This window comes from Podarcis tiliguerta (assembly GCF_965153285.1).
Source record: "Podarcis tiliguerta genome assembly, chromosome: 3".
NCBI classification, from domain to species: domain Eukaryota; kingdom Metazoa; phylum Chordata; class Lepidosauria; order Squamata; family Lacertidae; genus Podarcis; species Podarcis tiliguerta.
In genome coordinates, this window is record NC_139536.1 from 46,300,076 (window position 1) to 46,315,893 (window position 15,818).

Consider the following 15,818-nt stretch of genomic DNA (forward strand, 5'->3'; position numbering starts at 1 on the left):
TGCGGAGATTTTATCAACTACCTGAGTCTGCAAAAAGGCAATGTATTTGAATGTGCTACAGTTCGTTTAAAAAATCTTGTCCCAAATTAATCAGTGCTCAACAATCTACAAAACTTTGGAACCGAACCCACAGTATCTACGATGTATGCCTATACATGTGATTAAAACTTTCAGACAACAAGAATAATTAAGCTATTACATACTGCCATTCCCTACCAATACTTCGCTGGTTAAGCTGCAAGCTTTACTAGAATGTGCTCAAACTTACTAATAAATGTTTCCATTTTCATGGCACAAACTTAAGAACCTTTAAAAAATTAGACAGAAGTGTTTGTTGCACCTATCAAATGTTTAGCATAATAGTATTAACTAATACTGCATCTAAATTTCAGTTAATTTGACATTGATCTTGATTTAATGTGATTGTGTTTTATATAATTCTTGGTCTTCTGGAAAGGTATTGGATCAATCTTGTAAATGAAATAAATAAAATAAAATAAAGTATCCAGTGCAATCCGATGCATGTTTATTAAGCAGTAAGTTCAAGTGCATTCAGCAGGGCTTACACCTAGGAAAGTATCATAGGGTTGCCATATCAAGAAAAGCAAAAAAGAGGACAGCCTGAGCCACTGGTAGCCCAAGCCAGGAAAAGAGGCATACAGGCTAGGGCATGTGTGAGGCCACTGCGGTGTGCAGAACAACCAAAGCCTGAGCCATTGCCAGCCCAAGCGAAGGCAGGACCCCAGCTCCAACCTGATCTTCCATGCAATGGCCTCACTCCTCCACGGCACTTCTGCTTCCCAGGCACAGCACCCTCCTAAGTATGCCTGTGTTCCCCCCCAAAAAGAACCAACCCCCCCAAAAAACCCCAAACCCAGACATTGCCTTTAAAATGTAAAAATCTGCCCGGATGGGCATGTTGGCCCCCCCAAAAGAGAACATGTCCAGGTTTTCCTGGAGGTAAAGGTAAAGGGACCCCTGACCATTAGGTCCAGTCGTGGCCGACTCTGGGGTTGCAGCGCTCATCTCGCTTTATTGGCCAAGGGAGCTGGCATACAACTTCCAGGTCATGTGGCCAGCATGACTAAGCCGCTTCTGGCAAACCAGAGCAGCGCACAGAAACACCGTTTACCAGAGCGGTACCTATTTATCTACTTGCACTTTGATGTGATTTCGAACTGCTAGGTTGGCAGGAGTTGGGACCAAGCAACGGGAGCTCACCCCGTCGCAGGGATTTGAACCGCCGACCTTCTGATCGGCAAGCCCTAGGCTCTGTGGTTTAACCCACAGTGCCACCCACGACCCTTCCTGGAGGTACAGCAACCCTAATATACAACTATATCCACAATCCTATAAACAACCACACAAAAGTAACTCCCATTAAGCTCAATGGGGATGACTCTCAGGAAACCAAGTATGTGATTGCAGCCGATGTATATGTTACCACAGACCTTAGATAATAGTGATCCATATATTGCCCCAAAGATCAAAACTACTCATGCATTTTCAGTCACAGCATTCCAATATCCTACTTTCATATATAGCAAGAATGGGAAATTTGTGATGCACAAGATGTTGTTAGATTACCATTCAGCATAGTGGTTGGGAGTGATGGGAGTTGAAGTCTAATAACATCTGGAGGGCCACAGATTCCCCATGGCTATTATTATTATTATTATTATTAATTATTTCTACTCTCCGACCCTTCACCATAAGGTCCAAGGACAAATTACAGTAATATAAAAATATAACGTTAAAATCAGTTACAGCAATTTGCAACCAGCAGAGTAGGATGGGTCCTAACAACTGTAAACCTGGCATATGGCTAATATCACTAGGCAACAATAGGTGAATAATGAGCTCTCAGTCAACCCAAATATAATCCTTGCAAATGGGGTAACACTGACCCACTATATGGTTACTGTGTGTATTATACAGACCATGTAAATGAAGCACACTGAACGCTTCTATAAATGTAAAATATTACCCATATGATATACTGGCCAATTAAGAAAATATTTCAAGAAATATTCCCAACAACTAGGTCTTCCAGCTAAATATGTAGGGATGTTTTTCAATAATAATAATAATAATAATAATAATAATACACCCATTATAAAGTATTTTTATTTTAAAAAGCAAATGGGGGATCAACAACATTAATATATATAACAATATTGCAAATAGCTTCATTTTTAAAAAAAATCCTTAAAAGGCAGCATAGGTTTGTTTTCAACAAAATTTGTTACACCCATCATATGCTTAATTTAATCAGAGCTAAACAAATTACCATAGCCCAAAGAGAGACATGCAATAGAAAACAGAGTAAAATGGGGATCACTCATTTTAATTATTTATATTTGCTTGGAGGAATTTGTGCTCCACTGGGCTTTATTATCCAGGAGAACATATTCTCTGTAGTCACTGCTTGAGAATTACAAGAAATGTAAGGTTCATCTTAAGGGGGAGGGGGAAGCAACACATAGTGTTGTGTGTTTTCTAATGCGGTTACACCCTAAACAAAGGATGATGACACTTTGATACAAGCAAACAATGATACAAGCCAGCATGCATGCTGTCATCCAAAATTTGCTAAGTTTTCTCCTTTTGGAAGGTGAATCCCTCAAAACAGTTTTATAAATTCCCCAGAGTTCAAACCCAAGTTTGGGAATGTAACACTACAGTCTTTACAGGGAAAACTGAGCTGGTGTGTGTGGTTTCTTCCTGGAGGGGTTGAGGCAGGTGGGGATTCCAGCATCAAATCCCCAGACTGCATTTTAAATTTAGGGCAGTTTAAAAAAGCAGTTTGGAAGTTCAGATGGAGGTAAAATCTCAGAAAAAGGAGAACAGATCTGAGGACAGCACCTTAGCAAAAGAACATTATTCTTTTCTTTTACAGAGACTACCTAGCAACAAGAATAGATCTATCAGTGATCAGACACTCACTTGAAAACCAAACTAATCTCCATGCTATATTCTGAAAGATGGTTATTGTAACAATGGATCAACTTTTCAGTATCTTTACCTTTTTAAAATTATGTTTCTGTGCCGGGAACAGAAAGCAGTTCTTTACATTTGTTTTTCCTTTCATATTTCACCTCATGTATTGGAAGGAAAATTATGTGTGCCTGCCTGCACATGTATTATTTATATGAAATAGAGCAGGAGCATAAGAAGAAGAAGAGAAGACTGGCTGTGCACAAGCCAAGAGGAAAGTCAGTTTGCAAATTCTGTGTGTATGAGTGTCTGAAACAGAGCTAGACACAGCAAAAGGATGAAGAGGAGGAGACTGGCTATACACACACACATGTAACCAAGAGGGCAATCACTTTAAATAGCATGCTGTTTTCTCAGGGCAACCTCTCCTGACCCCTGCCTTTAGGACCTTGGGAAACCACCAATGAAAACAGCAACATGACACTCATGCATTTTTATTATATGTAAGATTTAATAACTCACTGGCCACCATAGGTGCCAGCACCAAAAGGCCAAGGCACTTTGGTGGGGCAATGTTTTTTGAGTGGACCGGGCCATCTCAATGATCAGAGAGTGCTCAGCTCTGCCCCCTGCCTCCTCACAATGTTGTGTTGGGACCACTCAATCATCTTGAGAATATGGTGCCTCTGCTGACCACTCTCACAAGTACACTGTTGTGATGATGAAAGGTTTTTGTGACAGCCATCCCAAGGTCCCCTACAAAATTTCTTCTAAACTTTTTTTTTTTGCTTCACCCACTTTTATGTTTCAGACCCCAGAGAGCTGACCATGCATTAATGCAGCCCTTAGGATGGTGCAACCAGTTCTGCCGCACTTGGCATTGAGCCTAAGGGCCGCCACGGGGCGTCACAACTGTGACATAGTGAATTGAGCAGAACGGGAGGGGAGAAGCAGGGTGGGGGGCACTGATGAAATTTGAAGGACCATAGTCCACCCCTAACATAAAACAAAGTGATGTCAGACCAATAAATGCTTAGCTATCTAAGCCATAACTTTTACACATCTATGGGGCAAACTATACACAGCAATTATCATCATTCTTTACACATCTATGGGGCAAACTACACACAGCAATTATCATCAGCTTGAGTGCAAGCTGTTTGCTTCAAAGATTTACAGAGCAGGGTCCCAATCTGGGTTGCAACTTGGATGTGGGTGGGGTTAACTCTTTGCTCCCCACAACAACTCCAATTGGATCTTTTTTCCCGACTGCAAATTGCAGATGTGGGCAGGGAAGGAAATCAGTATCAAAAGTTGGGAGGGGAGGCAAAAGGATTAAAGATCAGCACCACCACTGGTGAAAGAAAAGCTTGAACACAAGCATAAACTATATGATAAACATCCAGTACAGTTTAGCCCAATGGCTAGCTCTATCCTCTTTGGTACTGGCAACATCAGGGTCTTTTCCAGGGAGTCTTCTCTTCTCATGAGGTGGCCTCAGCTTCAGGATCTGGCCTTCCAGTGAGCACTCAGGGCTGAATAGGCTGAGGTATCCTATTCACTGGAAGGACAGATCCTGAAGCTGAGGCTCCAATACTTTGGCCACCTCATGAGAAGAGAAGACTCCCTGGAAAAGACCCTGATGTTGGGAAAGATGGAGGGCACAAGGAGAAGGGGATGACAGAGGACTGGCTGGACAGTGTTCTCGAATCTACCAGCTTGAGTTTGACCAAACTGCGGGAGACAGTGGAAGACAGGAGTGCCTGGCGTGCTCTGGTCCATGGGGTCACGAAGAGTCGGTCACGACTAAATGACTAAACAACAACATCCTCATCTTATCTCTGGTTGGTTCAGGTGTGCCTACCTTCAGCCACCTTAGCCACATTGCTTGCCTCTTAGTTACCTGCTCTGGTGTGGGAGTCCTGTCAAAGCCAAGCCTGTGGTTTAAAATAAGCTCCGCTGACCAATGTCAACACATGAAAAATATTTCCTATTTTCAATGTGATTAATAATCTCAACCATGTTTACCTTTTCAGGACAGTTCTAGTCACTAAACTGGCAAAATCCACCTTAATCTTCCAGGTAAATAAAGACTTATTGCTTTCAAAACATTACACATGCTGTGGATTACATCCTTACACAACATGCTTAGAGAACAAAAACCCAGTGATGCTAGACAGCTTTCTTCCTGGGCTTGCGGGATCTTATATTTCCTATGGATTAAAACTGAAGCATGCACAATTCTATGTGCAGAGCACTATTAAATTATGCAGGAGCTATGAATGCAGAGACATTCTCACTGTCAGTTAGCAGGCTTTTCACCACAGGAGGCTATGCAAAAAATAAGCAAGAGGAAATCAACTCAAAGCCTGCTACATCATCAGCATACACAACGCCAGGGGAAAAAATACCCCTCAAGAATGACAAACTCCAAGGCTGACAGCACATTCAACCTAATATATATCAAATGGTCTGCCAGAATTGCCCATCAAAATAACTATTCTTATGTCATATAAATTAGATGGCTGCTCATCAGTTCAGGCAGGATACTGAATGACACACAGCCCAGGAAATGCCAGGCTTCTGTCACCCCAACAGCTGGCCAACTGCTCCACTTACCAAAAGCAGACTCCCCTTGCGCCATTTCTTCCTTCAGTCTCTTGTAACCTTCTTTCATTCTCTCTAATTTTTGGACATTTTTGGCACTCAGCGTGAACCATTCGTTGAGAAGTCCCTCCAGTCGCTCTCTTTCAGCTGTTAACGACTTAATTTCTTCTACAAGGTCTCTAGCCGTACAGAAATTACCTCCTGTGGATTCATTGGAGGGGTATTAGAGAGACAGAGGAAGACAGAGAAGAAATAAATAATAGACACCCTCAAGGAGCTTACTAAAAGAAATTAATAGCTAATCGTTCATACAGGAGCTAAAACCTGAGCAGTGAAAATGAAAGAAAATTTGTAGTAAACACATTTTCCCTATGTCCACTGATTTCCATTTCCTCGTACCTATACTGCCCGTATAAACAGTGGTAACCTACCGTAATTTGATTATTATTTTTTCATTCAGGTTACCAAACTGCTACTTAGGTTTTTTTTAAAGGTGATGGAATGCAGGGTAATGATCTGGTCAGTATGTAATTTTTTTTTAGATTAACAAATAATTGCATGCTGACTGGATCATTACCCAGCAATCCATCACATCATTATGCTACAGCTAGCTAGTTATATGGATATCTTCAAAAAACTGAAATGAAATCTCCCTTGCACATCATGTGGAGCATATATTATACGCAAATAAATAAATCCTTAAAATTAGAGAGAGTCAAGACATGCACATAGCTTCTACCACCCCCATCCCCAAATGAGCTGGCCTCCTTCTGTTTTCATTAGAGATGCATGGCAGACTAGCCTGGCCAAAGGAATCCTTTCCAGTTGCTATCTTTTTCCTTTGCTATACAAGACTCCACATGGTGTTTCTTTTAGTTACAGACTGGTTCTCCAGAGCCAGCTGTTATACATGTCACAAAGAACCTGTGTGTGCATGTTTTTCACATGCAAACTTTAAATGTGTTTTTCTGAGCGGTAGATCTCTTACTTGGGTTAAGTGGTCACCGCCCTGAGAATATGTCTAAAGACTTCAGAACCTAGGAATTCACACCCAAAACAAAAACTCAGTTTAAATGGTATTTATTACAGTGGGGTGGGGAAAGGAATTTAATTTCAAACTAATCAATACACTACAGCATATAAGCATGAATTCACGGGTGCATTTAACCCTAATACATTAACAACGCTAAAGAGTAAAATGTGTTCTTTAAAGAGGAAAGATTGTGCTACTCTAAAAAAGGTGGAAGCATGACCATTTGACATGAAAACCTAAGAGGACAGAACAGAGATTCAAAGTTACCTTGCAGCTGTTAATTGATAGCAATGTTGTACTGAATGTAGGTGTGTTGGAGCCACAACCAGAAGTGAGGATCAGGAATTCTATCTGCGGCTCATTATACAGAGGGCTGCCTCTGAAGATGGTTTGGAAATTTCAGCTGGTGCAGAATTCGGTGGACCGGTAGTTGACCAGAACAAGATTGTTTAAGTGTATTACACCAATCCTGGCCCACCTGCCTGGTTGCCAGTTAGTTTCTGGGCCCAATTCAAAGTGCTGTTTTTGACCTATAAAGCCTTAAACAGCTCAGGACCACAATATCTCAAGGATCACCTCACCCCATATAAACCATATAAACTGCAATCATCATCTTAAACCCTTTTTCGTGTTCCTCCTCCACGAGAGGACTGGAGGGTGGCAACACGGGATCAGGCCATTTCTGCAGCGGCTCCCTGTTTGTGGGATGCTCTCCTTAGGGAGGCTAGTCTGCACCTTCATCATAAATCTTAAGCGTAAAGCAAAAATGTTCCTCTTCAACAAGGTCTTTGGCTGATGTCTAGATCCTTTTAAGTGTACTTGTGGGAAGGGAGGTTATTGGTTTGTTTTCTTGTTCTTATTAGGTACTTTGGGTTTTATTCTGTATTTTTATGCTGTGAATTGCCCTGAGAACTTTGGATGATGAAGAAAAAGAGTTTGGATTTGTTATCCCGCTTTATCACTACCCTAAGGAGTCTCAAAGCGGCTAACAATCTCCTTTCCCATCCTCCCCAACAACAAACACTCTGAGGTGAGTGAGGCTGAGAGACTTCAGAGAAGTGTGACTAGCCCTAGGTCACCCAGCAGCTGCATGTGGAGGAGCGGGGATGCAAACCCGGTTCACCAGATTGCGAGACTACTGCTCTTAACCACTACACCACACTGGCTGAAGCGCTGATATACATTGGCGCAGCCGAGGCGGGGCCAATATTGAATCAATAAAATTCAATAAAAATACATAGCAAACTGAGGTTCTGCCCCCTCCCAACAAAAGGCCTGCCCCCCCCCTAACAAAAATCCTGGCTACACCCATGCTGGAATACAAATTTAATAAATAAGTAAATAAATAACATTATTTGTGGTTCTAAGCTCTTTGTCTCACAAGCTCTGCTGTGCAGTTGCTTTAAGTTAGGATCTGAAAAGAGGATATAGAATAATGTACCTAGACTAGAGTCTTCTTTGTCTGGTGCACTGTGCTATGTCCTTCTTGTGTGCAGAGTCCAACAGACAGGAGAAAGGGGCTTGTTGATGTAAGAGAGGGGTCAAAAAAACTCTCTGTCTGGCAAGTCTGGAGCTAGCACCTGTGTGCTTCCCTCTATTGCTGGAGCTATTCTGCCATGGGGCCATTCAAAAATTTAAGGCTTCTTAATTAGAATTCACAGCCTAATCATTCTTCATCTTTAAAAAAAAAAGTTAAGAAGAAGGCACTACCTTGCCTATTAAAATTTCATATATACTGAATCATTATTAATTCCCAGAGGGAAGGTTAATATCAAAACCTGAAGCTATGATGGAATAAACATAGTATCCCTGTTAATAATTTACAAGCATTTTTGCCTCTAATATATGCCCACGAGGCAAAACTGCCCTATGCAGCTTTTTCCCTGACAGAGGGAATAGGCCTTCAAATATCAAGAACTCATCAAGAGATCAGCACACCACTCGTTTAAAGTGCCAGTGCTGAACTCCTGACCTCAATCACAGTAACTGCAATGGGCACTTTCTAAATCCTACAAGAGAACTCGTTTTTTAAAAACATAAATATAAATCTGTCCCACTGTTAAAAATCACAAAATAATAAAGGTGTTCTGTATCTTTTTTAAAAAAAGAGACGAAGGTAATTTTTTGGTGGCTGGAAATATATTCATCAGGGAAGCATCTAGTTAATACTGTTTAATTACTACAATTTTTCATTTCCATGACAGATTTATGTTTTATGTAAACTGCATGTTATAATTTATTCAGTATGCCTTTCTCTTTCAACATTTCCATACTGCACTGTCTCAGATAGTACTTGTCAGATCTTGCTAAGCAAGCCTTTCCCAATAATTTGAAAGAAAGTATCTTCCAAAAAGCAGAAAAAGTTGATCAAATGATGGTCAATATTTTAAAAATAGCAATTACATTATATATTTATATATACACACACACACACACATATACCGGTAGACACACACACACACACACACACACACACACAAACGTTGTAGTTTCCTTTATTAACATTGCTTTGACATTTGTAGCACAACATATAGCAACTACTAGCTTCCTGCACCAATTTTCTATTAATATATCTATTTAAAATGAAAACAAATAAACACAAAAGAATATTAGCAGAAGTCCATGCTTGTGTTTCCAAGTGTAAAGCTATATGGAGGCATTTCTTTCATTGCCAATTTTTCCATATCATCCTTTATAATGCATAAAAGATGAAACAATTACAACACTTTACTGGTGCACAGACTTTGGAATACTTTCCCCAGAGCTGTCTGCCTGGCCCTTGTTCTCCTCTCTTTTAGGCAGCAAATGAAAGCAATTTTATTTGTATGTCCTTGGAAAAGGGGAGGAAATAAATGTCTTTATGCTGAGGATTTTTTTCAGGTCTGAATTTTAACTGCTATTTTGTTTTGTTGCTTCTTGCAATTTTATATGTTTTTATTCTTTGGAATTGTTTTGGGTATATTTCAGTGGAAAGGCAGAAACAAATAATTGCAAACAAAATAAATAACGAATAAATGAAATAGGCAGCCTGAAGATTTGGGGGTTAAAGCAACACGCCTGGAGTCAAAATATTTTTCAAGGCCCACCCAGGGACAGGCAAGTCACCTTCAATTAGCTGTCAATCAATCTGGACTCAATCTGAGCCATTTGAAGCAAGATACTAGGGTGGGGTACAAACTGGGTAGGGTACAAACTCTGTGATGAAGACCTACATAATGCTGCTGAAATAAACTGTACATATAGTTCAGCCATGCAATTTGCCACTTGGCAGGTTGCCCAGAATAGATAGCAGCTGCCCCAGGCAAATAACTGAATGGTAAACTGCTTGCTGTCTGCCTCGACCCCTTACTGCCCACCCACGACTGAGAATGAAAATAATTTTGCTTCTATACCACACCAAACAGCTGTGCACAAGACACTTATAAACAATAAAATATATACATTGCCAACATGAAACAAAATCATGTAAAATATTTTAAACTGAAAATTATACAAAAGGGAAATGAGAATTTATTCCCTAAAAGAGTGCGGAAAATAAAAGGCATTCGGATGCTTTTAACATATGGAATGGAAGCTAGACAGCCGTGCAGGAATAAGCCCCAGATACAGGCACCATTAATGTAGTTCAGAACCACATAAACACAAAAGTGCCATCTTAACCTTATCCACTATTTCAGGGGTAGACAGTGTAGTGTCCTCCAGATGTTATGAACTACAACTCATAGAATCGCAGAGCTGTACAGCTGGAAGGGGCCCAAAGGGTCATCAGGTCCAACCCTCTGCAATACATGAGTCAAGGCATCCCTGACCATTGGTCATGCTAGCTGGGACTGATAGTTGCAGCCCCAAGCTTCTAGACAGCAGTGCTCTATAGGCAGCCAATACTGCAAAAAAAAAACACCCCACTTCCGAGTGGCCATGAAGAAATTAGACCTGTAATTAGCCTAGATCTGTAATTAGCCACACTGCCACAAACTGATGAAGCTGCAAGTCCATATAAGAAGAGATTCTAAAAGTCAGGCCATGCGGTAGTCTTAAGCAAACAAATGGGTAGCTTATGCAAATTAGTCCTTGACCCACCTACGATACTGACATTTCAGGGAAAGAACAGGGTCAGCGATGAACCTATGACTCTCAGTCTCAGGCCCCATTTGCAATGTGGGCATAATAGTACATTTGTTTTACAGAACTATTACGCTGAAGGAGGCTGTATCCCTTCTCTCATGCCACAGTCATAATGTAACTCCTCCTTCCCCAGACTATTTGCTACATATCTTCTTTATTCCCTCAGCAAACAGCAGCTTGCAGAGGGCTTTTTTCCCCAGGAACCGCGGGAAAGGTTAAGCTCAAACCACATGCACTGTGCTCCCAATCCATACTTTTCCTCCCCCCTCCCCATTGCTATTGAACGATACATCAAATATTATTGAAACTGAAACTACAGAGCGCTAGTTGAAAAGCATTGTGAACCATATAAAAGTTCTAAGTTCTTACCCGCCAAGTAATTTATATAGGATTCATATAATTTCACTCAACATTAATCCCCTCTGAGAGATGCAAGAGCATCTCTCCAGAGCAGAGACAAAACTCACTGGAAGCCTAAGAAAAGTATTAATTGCCCAATAAGAGAAGCCAGCTGTGGAAAGAGGCCAGATGGGCAGCATGGTGAAGGGTAGGAGAGGAGAATGCGAGGAGCTGAAGTGGTGAGATCATAGGTGTACAGCCCTTCTAAGAATATTTCAAGAGCTGATGGTACAACGCCTCACTTTATTTCAAAGTACAAAGTGCTATTACACAACACTATATGTGCTGGCGAGTGCAAAAATCATAAGCTATATGCATCCTCTTGGCATGCAGAAAACACAGTGTTCTTCGATGGGAGACCTTCTTGAACCATACACCCATTCATTGGGCTGGCTCATTGCCTAATGGAGAGATTTTCTGCTTGTCAACTCTGCAAATTGTAAACACGACTGTGCATAATTTGTTCTCTCTCACCCCTACTGAAAAAAAAGGCAAGGGACTACAGTAATCCAAAGTTCATGGCATAAAAAGCTGTTATGGGGGGTGGAAATCATAACTACTTAATATGTTGTGAAGTTCAGATTCACATATCAGTGTTTTGCTCATGAATAATATTCACATGCACTCTGAAGACAAATAGTTCTTCCATTGCCAGCATTAGCTGCTTATCGATCTCAATAAGAAGCTGCCAATTCCTGTATTCCATTGTGGAATGTCATTTAAATCAGATGCATCTTAATTCTCTAACATCTTTGTGTTCATGAGTTTATGAAACAAAACTACTGTTAGCTAGAAGAACTGTCTCCTGCTTTCTTTACATATGCAGGTCATGATGAAGAATTCACCATTAGAGACTAGGAAGGCTCAATAACCCTTCATCAAAATGATGGAATGCTGGTAAAGCTAAATCAGACAAATAAGGACTTACCTGCTAGAGGGGATGCAATATAAAGCAGCAGTTTTAACTGCATGTGGTAGGAATGCCCAGTGGCTAATACATCTTGGGAAATTCCAGGAAATTTCAAGAGATCTCATTCAAAGTCCAATAATTAATCCTGATGAATCTTGGTATTGGTTTATTGCCAATTAACCCTGAGGCTACAGACAAAGTTATGCATAAAGATTTAACAGCCTTGCTGCTGGCTGCAAAGGTAGTCAAATACTGGTGGTACAAAACTTCATTTTTGCTGCAAGGATGGTGGGCAAAGCTTGAAAACAGTGGCTCCAAATTAACTAAGTACTGCAAACCCCCCATTTCTCAAGAGTTATGTGAATGGTGCCACAGACCACCAAATGAGAACCACTGGTCTAGAACATAACACTGGTTGGAAAACTGATGAAGCCAAACTGAGTACATAGGGGAACCAAACATAAATATTCATTTGGTATGATTAATTTCTGAAATATTTATGGTCATAACTTTATTTCAAATAAACACTGGACATTGCAATAACACCTAGTGCACACCCTTTTCTTGAGTAAGTTTGAGCTTCCTATGGATATGTAGCACAATGCAGTTGATGGTGTTTTGTTGTTGTTTTGGTCTTATTATAGCGATTCAGTACAATGCCTTGCAGCTCTGTCTGCATCTATGCAACCTGTATGAATACTTCTTGAAAACTAAAAAAAAAAGAAAAAGTTAATGGTTAAAAAAAATCACCTGAAACAGCAAGCATTTTGGCTTCATGAAGAGCTGGTAGTTGAGTCTCAATATCATTCACTTTCCGCCTTAAAGTGCTGCACAGCTTCTGACTGGTACACACCTAGATTGAGGCAGACAGCCATGATATATAATTCATTCATGTAAAAATATAAGGGAATAAAAAAGGCATTTCAAATTGTCTTGGTTTACAGACATGACATATCATTACACAGCATGACAACAAAGGTTAATAAAAAGTGATGTGTGATATTGCTGCAAGACATTCATCCTGCCATTCAAGGGCTTTGCCACAGAATCCCCAGAAATAGTAACTCTCTTAACAGTTGCCCAAATAGGGAAAAATGATGATCACAAACAAAGCAGACAAGTAGATACTGCAAGACTATATTTCAGGCAAGAGGCCAAAGCTGGAAAATTATTGCAGATGTTTGATCTTTCTGTAAATATCTTGTTGACAGTCATAACGGCTGAAGATCAAAGTAAACAAATACTTGGTTCAGATTAACAATCCGGCCCTACTCTCTACTCTCGCTGTCCTTATGGAACAGCTAAAACAGCATTCCACCACAAGACATACAGGGCAGAGTCACGCAGGCTGGACCAATGTTCCTAGAAACTGAGCCCAATTCTCTTGCTGGAGTGAACAGCTAGCACAAATATCTGTTAGGAAGAGGAATGCAGTATAAGGTGCTAGCAGAGCGCCAAACAACTATTCAAAGAATCAAAGCAGAAATAATACATTACAAGTCACCTCCCTGTTGAATGTCAGAAGTTTGACAAAGACCTTTCCATTTCAGCAGACAATAAGGAAGTTTTATGCTTTTGTGATTAAGTTTTAATTGATTTTATTCACTCTGAGTTTTTTTGTTTACATACACTGCTTATAAACTTCAGAGATTAAGCAGTATATAAACAGGTGAAATAGATAAATTAAATTTGCAAAAGAGACTGTCTTCCATCCCTTACCATCTAAAAACAAGCATCATTTCCTCCAATGCCAAACACAGGTGGCTCAGTGCCTATCAGAGAAATACAACCACCCAAAAATAAATATTATTTGTTCTTACTTGGGACTAAGTATGTATATTGGTTTATACATGAAAAGAAAGAAACCTTGAAAGCAACAACAAGAATAAAATGGCCAAAGATTTAAGCTCAGTTAGCATCAGCTAGCTCTGTACTGATTCCACCGACTGTCTCAGTACTGCTGTTGTGGCTCTGCCTTGCCAACTGCCCTCCTTCAGTGAACTGCCACCATTTTGGCATTTAAATAAGCAACTCCGAGCAGCACTAGAGTGTTCTAAGCCTAGAGAGCCAGGCTCCGTACAATACCTCACTCGTATATGAAGCTAATCAATAGTGGCAGGAATGGAGGATGCAGCAGTGTGTGTTAGAATACTAAAATTAACTCACTCTTTCAAAATGTCATGCTATCTTCAGTATTTGCTGTAACAATCACTTAGAAAAATCAAATAGATGGAAGCAGTGCTGAGTTATTGATGCCAAAGGCAGCACCTCTGTCAGAGTTTCATATCCAAGTGAGGCATCGCCACTTTGCATCAGACCAGGCCTGGCTTTATTCTGAAGGGGATAAAGTGACTAAGGCTGACTGCTCAGTTCATTATCACAAAGTCTTGCTCAATAGTCACTCGAAATGCTACATATCTTCATAAATAGCACATGTTTCCTACGACCATGTAGTAAGGGGAGGGAACAATCAGTTACTTATTATTGTGGGAAGAGTGAGAGACACTTCATGCTATTTAATTCTGGGCTTTCAAGATTTTTACGTAAGCCTGCAATTTTAAGTACCCGTAGAAATTAGTGAACCCACTGTGTTTATATTACTTTTCCAAGATGAAACTGCATAATCTATGAGGCAGTTGCACAGTTCTAATTCAGCAATGTTGATTTCAGAATATTCTATGGACAGTTTTCACACCAAATAACTTTTCAATAGCCTCCACTGAATCCAAAATGGATACTGAAACATTTATAAACAATTCTACCATCATAATCCTCCCTGCTATTGTGAAGAGGTTGCTTAGCACAGTATTGGGCCGAGACTCTCAAGACTAATAGAAGAGCATGTTGTGCTTCAGACAGGACAAGGAAGCCTGCCTACTCCATGAACGGAGGTAGGAGCAAATATTGGAACTCCTGCTCCAACATTCTGAGAAAGCCCTAACATGAAAAAGTAATGCATTTTCTTAGGGTGTGGAAGATGGTGGACCACTTCCTTTCCTCTTGCAATCTGTCATAAAGACTGCAGCAGCAGTTCGGTTCCTAATATCAAAGCACTTTTGTACCTCTTAGAATGGTAGGAATGAGCCTTCTTGTTAAATTTACTAGCATGATTTGGCTTAGCATGTTGTCCAATCCCTGGCTTGTGGTTTAGTTCTCCATGAAGTGTAAATCACAGGACAAATCTTGGTTAGCCTAAAGAAAGTTAAATCGCAAGTCCGGTTTCAAACAACACACTAAGATTATCCATGCCTTAGCTCAGCACTGTAGTTGAACGACTGAGGAGTGAAGCATCTTACCAGGCGTCCCAGTTTCCCGGGGACAGTCCCCGGATTTGCGAATCTTTCCCGGGACAAATTCCATCCCTGGAATGTCCCCGGATTTCATCTAATGTCCCCGGGAAATGTGGCAGCGGCAGCCTCACCAGCCCGGAGCCAGCCCGGCAGCGCAGTTGGCTCTGGCTGGCTTCAAGAGCTGCTCGCTGCTGTGGCGCCCACCATTTTGTCTCGCCGGAAGTCCTCATATGATGGTGGTGCAGGGGCTCTAAGATGCATCTTCTGGGCTGCCTCCACCTTCCCTGACCCCAGCACCTAAGCTGTGAAGGGAGGCTTCATGCTGCCTATTGGAGCAGCCCTGATCCCAACTCCTACTTGCATACTCTCGGCCCTCCTTCTCCGCCTTCCATGCCTGACCCACCGCGCACCACTTCCCCACCACCACCGAAGAACCAACAACTCAGGGGCTGCCCAGACTCAAGGAGAAAGGAGATAGAAGTCTTGGAGGAAGGGGAAATGTGGCGGTTGAGGTCAA

At 41.0% G+C, this 15,818-nt stretch overlaps 2 protein-coding genes across 8 annotated transcripts in view; both read right to left on the minus strand.

Moving 5' to 3' along the window:
* Positions 1–15,818, minus strand: part of DISC1 (DISC1 scaffold protein) — a 148,239-nt gene that overhangs the window by 83,825 nt on the left and 48,596 nt on the right. For 5 of the 7 annotated variants that reach the window (XM_083433892.1, XM_083433895.1, XM_083433893.1 and 2 more), the window contains 2 exons: positions 12,762–12,864; positions 5,557–5,745 (listed from right to left, as the gene is read on the minus strand). In XM_083433892.1, the coding sequence (XP_083290018.1) occupies positions 5,557–5,745; positions 12,762–12,864 (292 nt within the window). The remainder of the gene's footprint in view (positions 1–5,556; positions 5,746–12,761; positions 12,865–15,818) is intronic. The other 2 variants (XM_083433897.1, XM_083433898.1) reach the window with 1 other exon arrangement.
* Positions 1–15,818, minus strand: part of LOC310673718 (uncharacterized protein) — a gene marked incomplete at its 3' end in the record, with an annotated part of 32,919 nt that overhangs the window by 10,768 nt on the left and 6,333 nt on the right. The window lies entirely within an intron of this gene.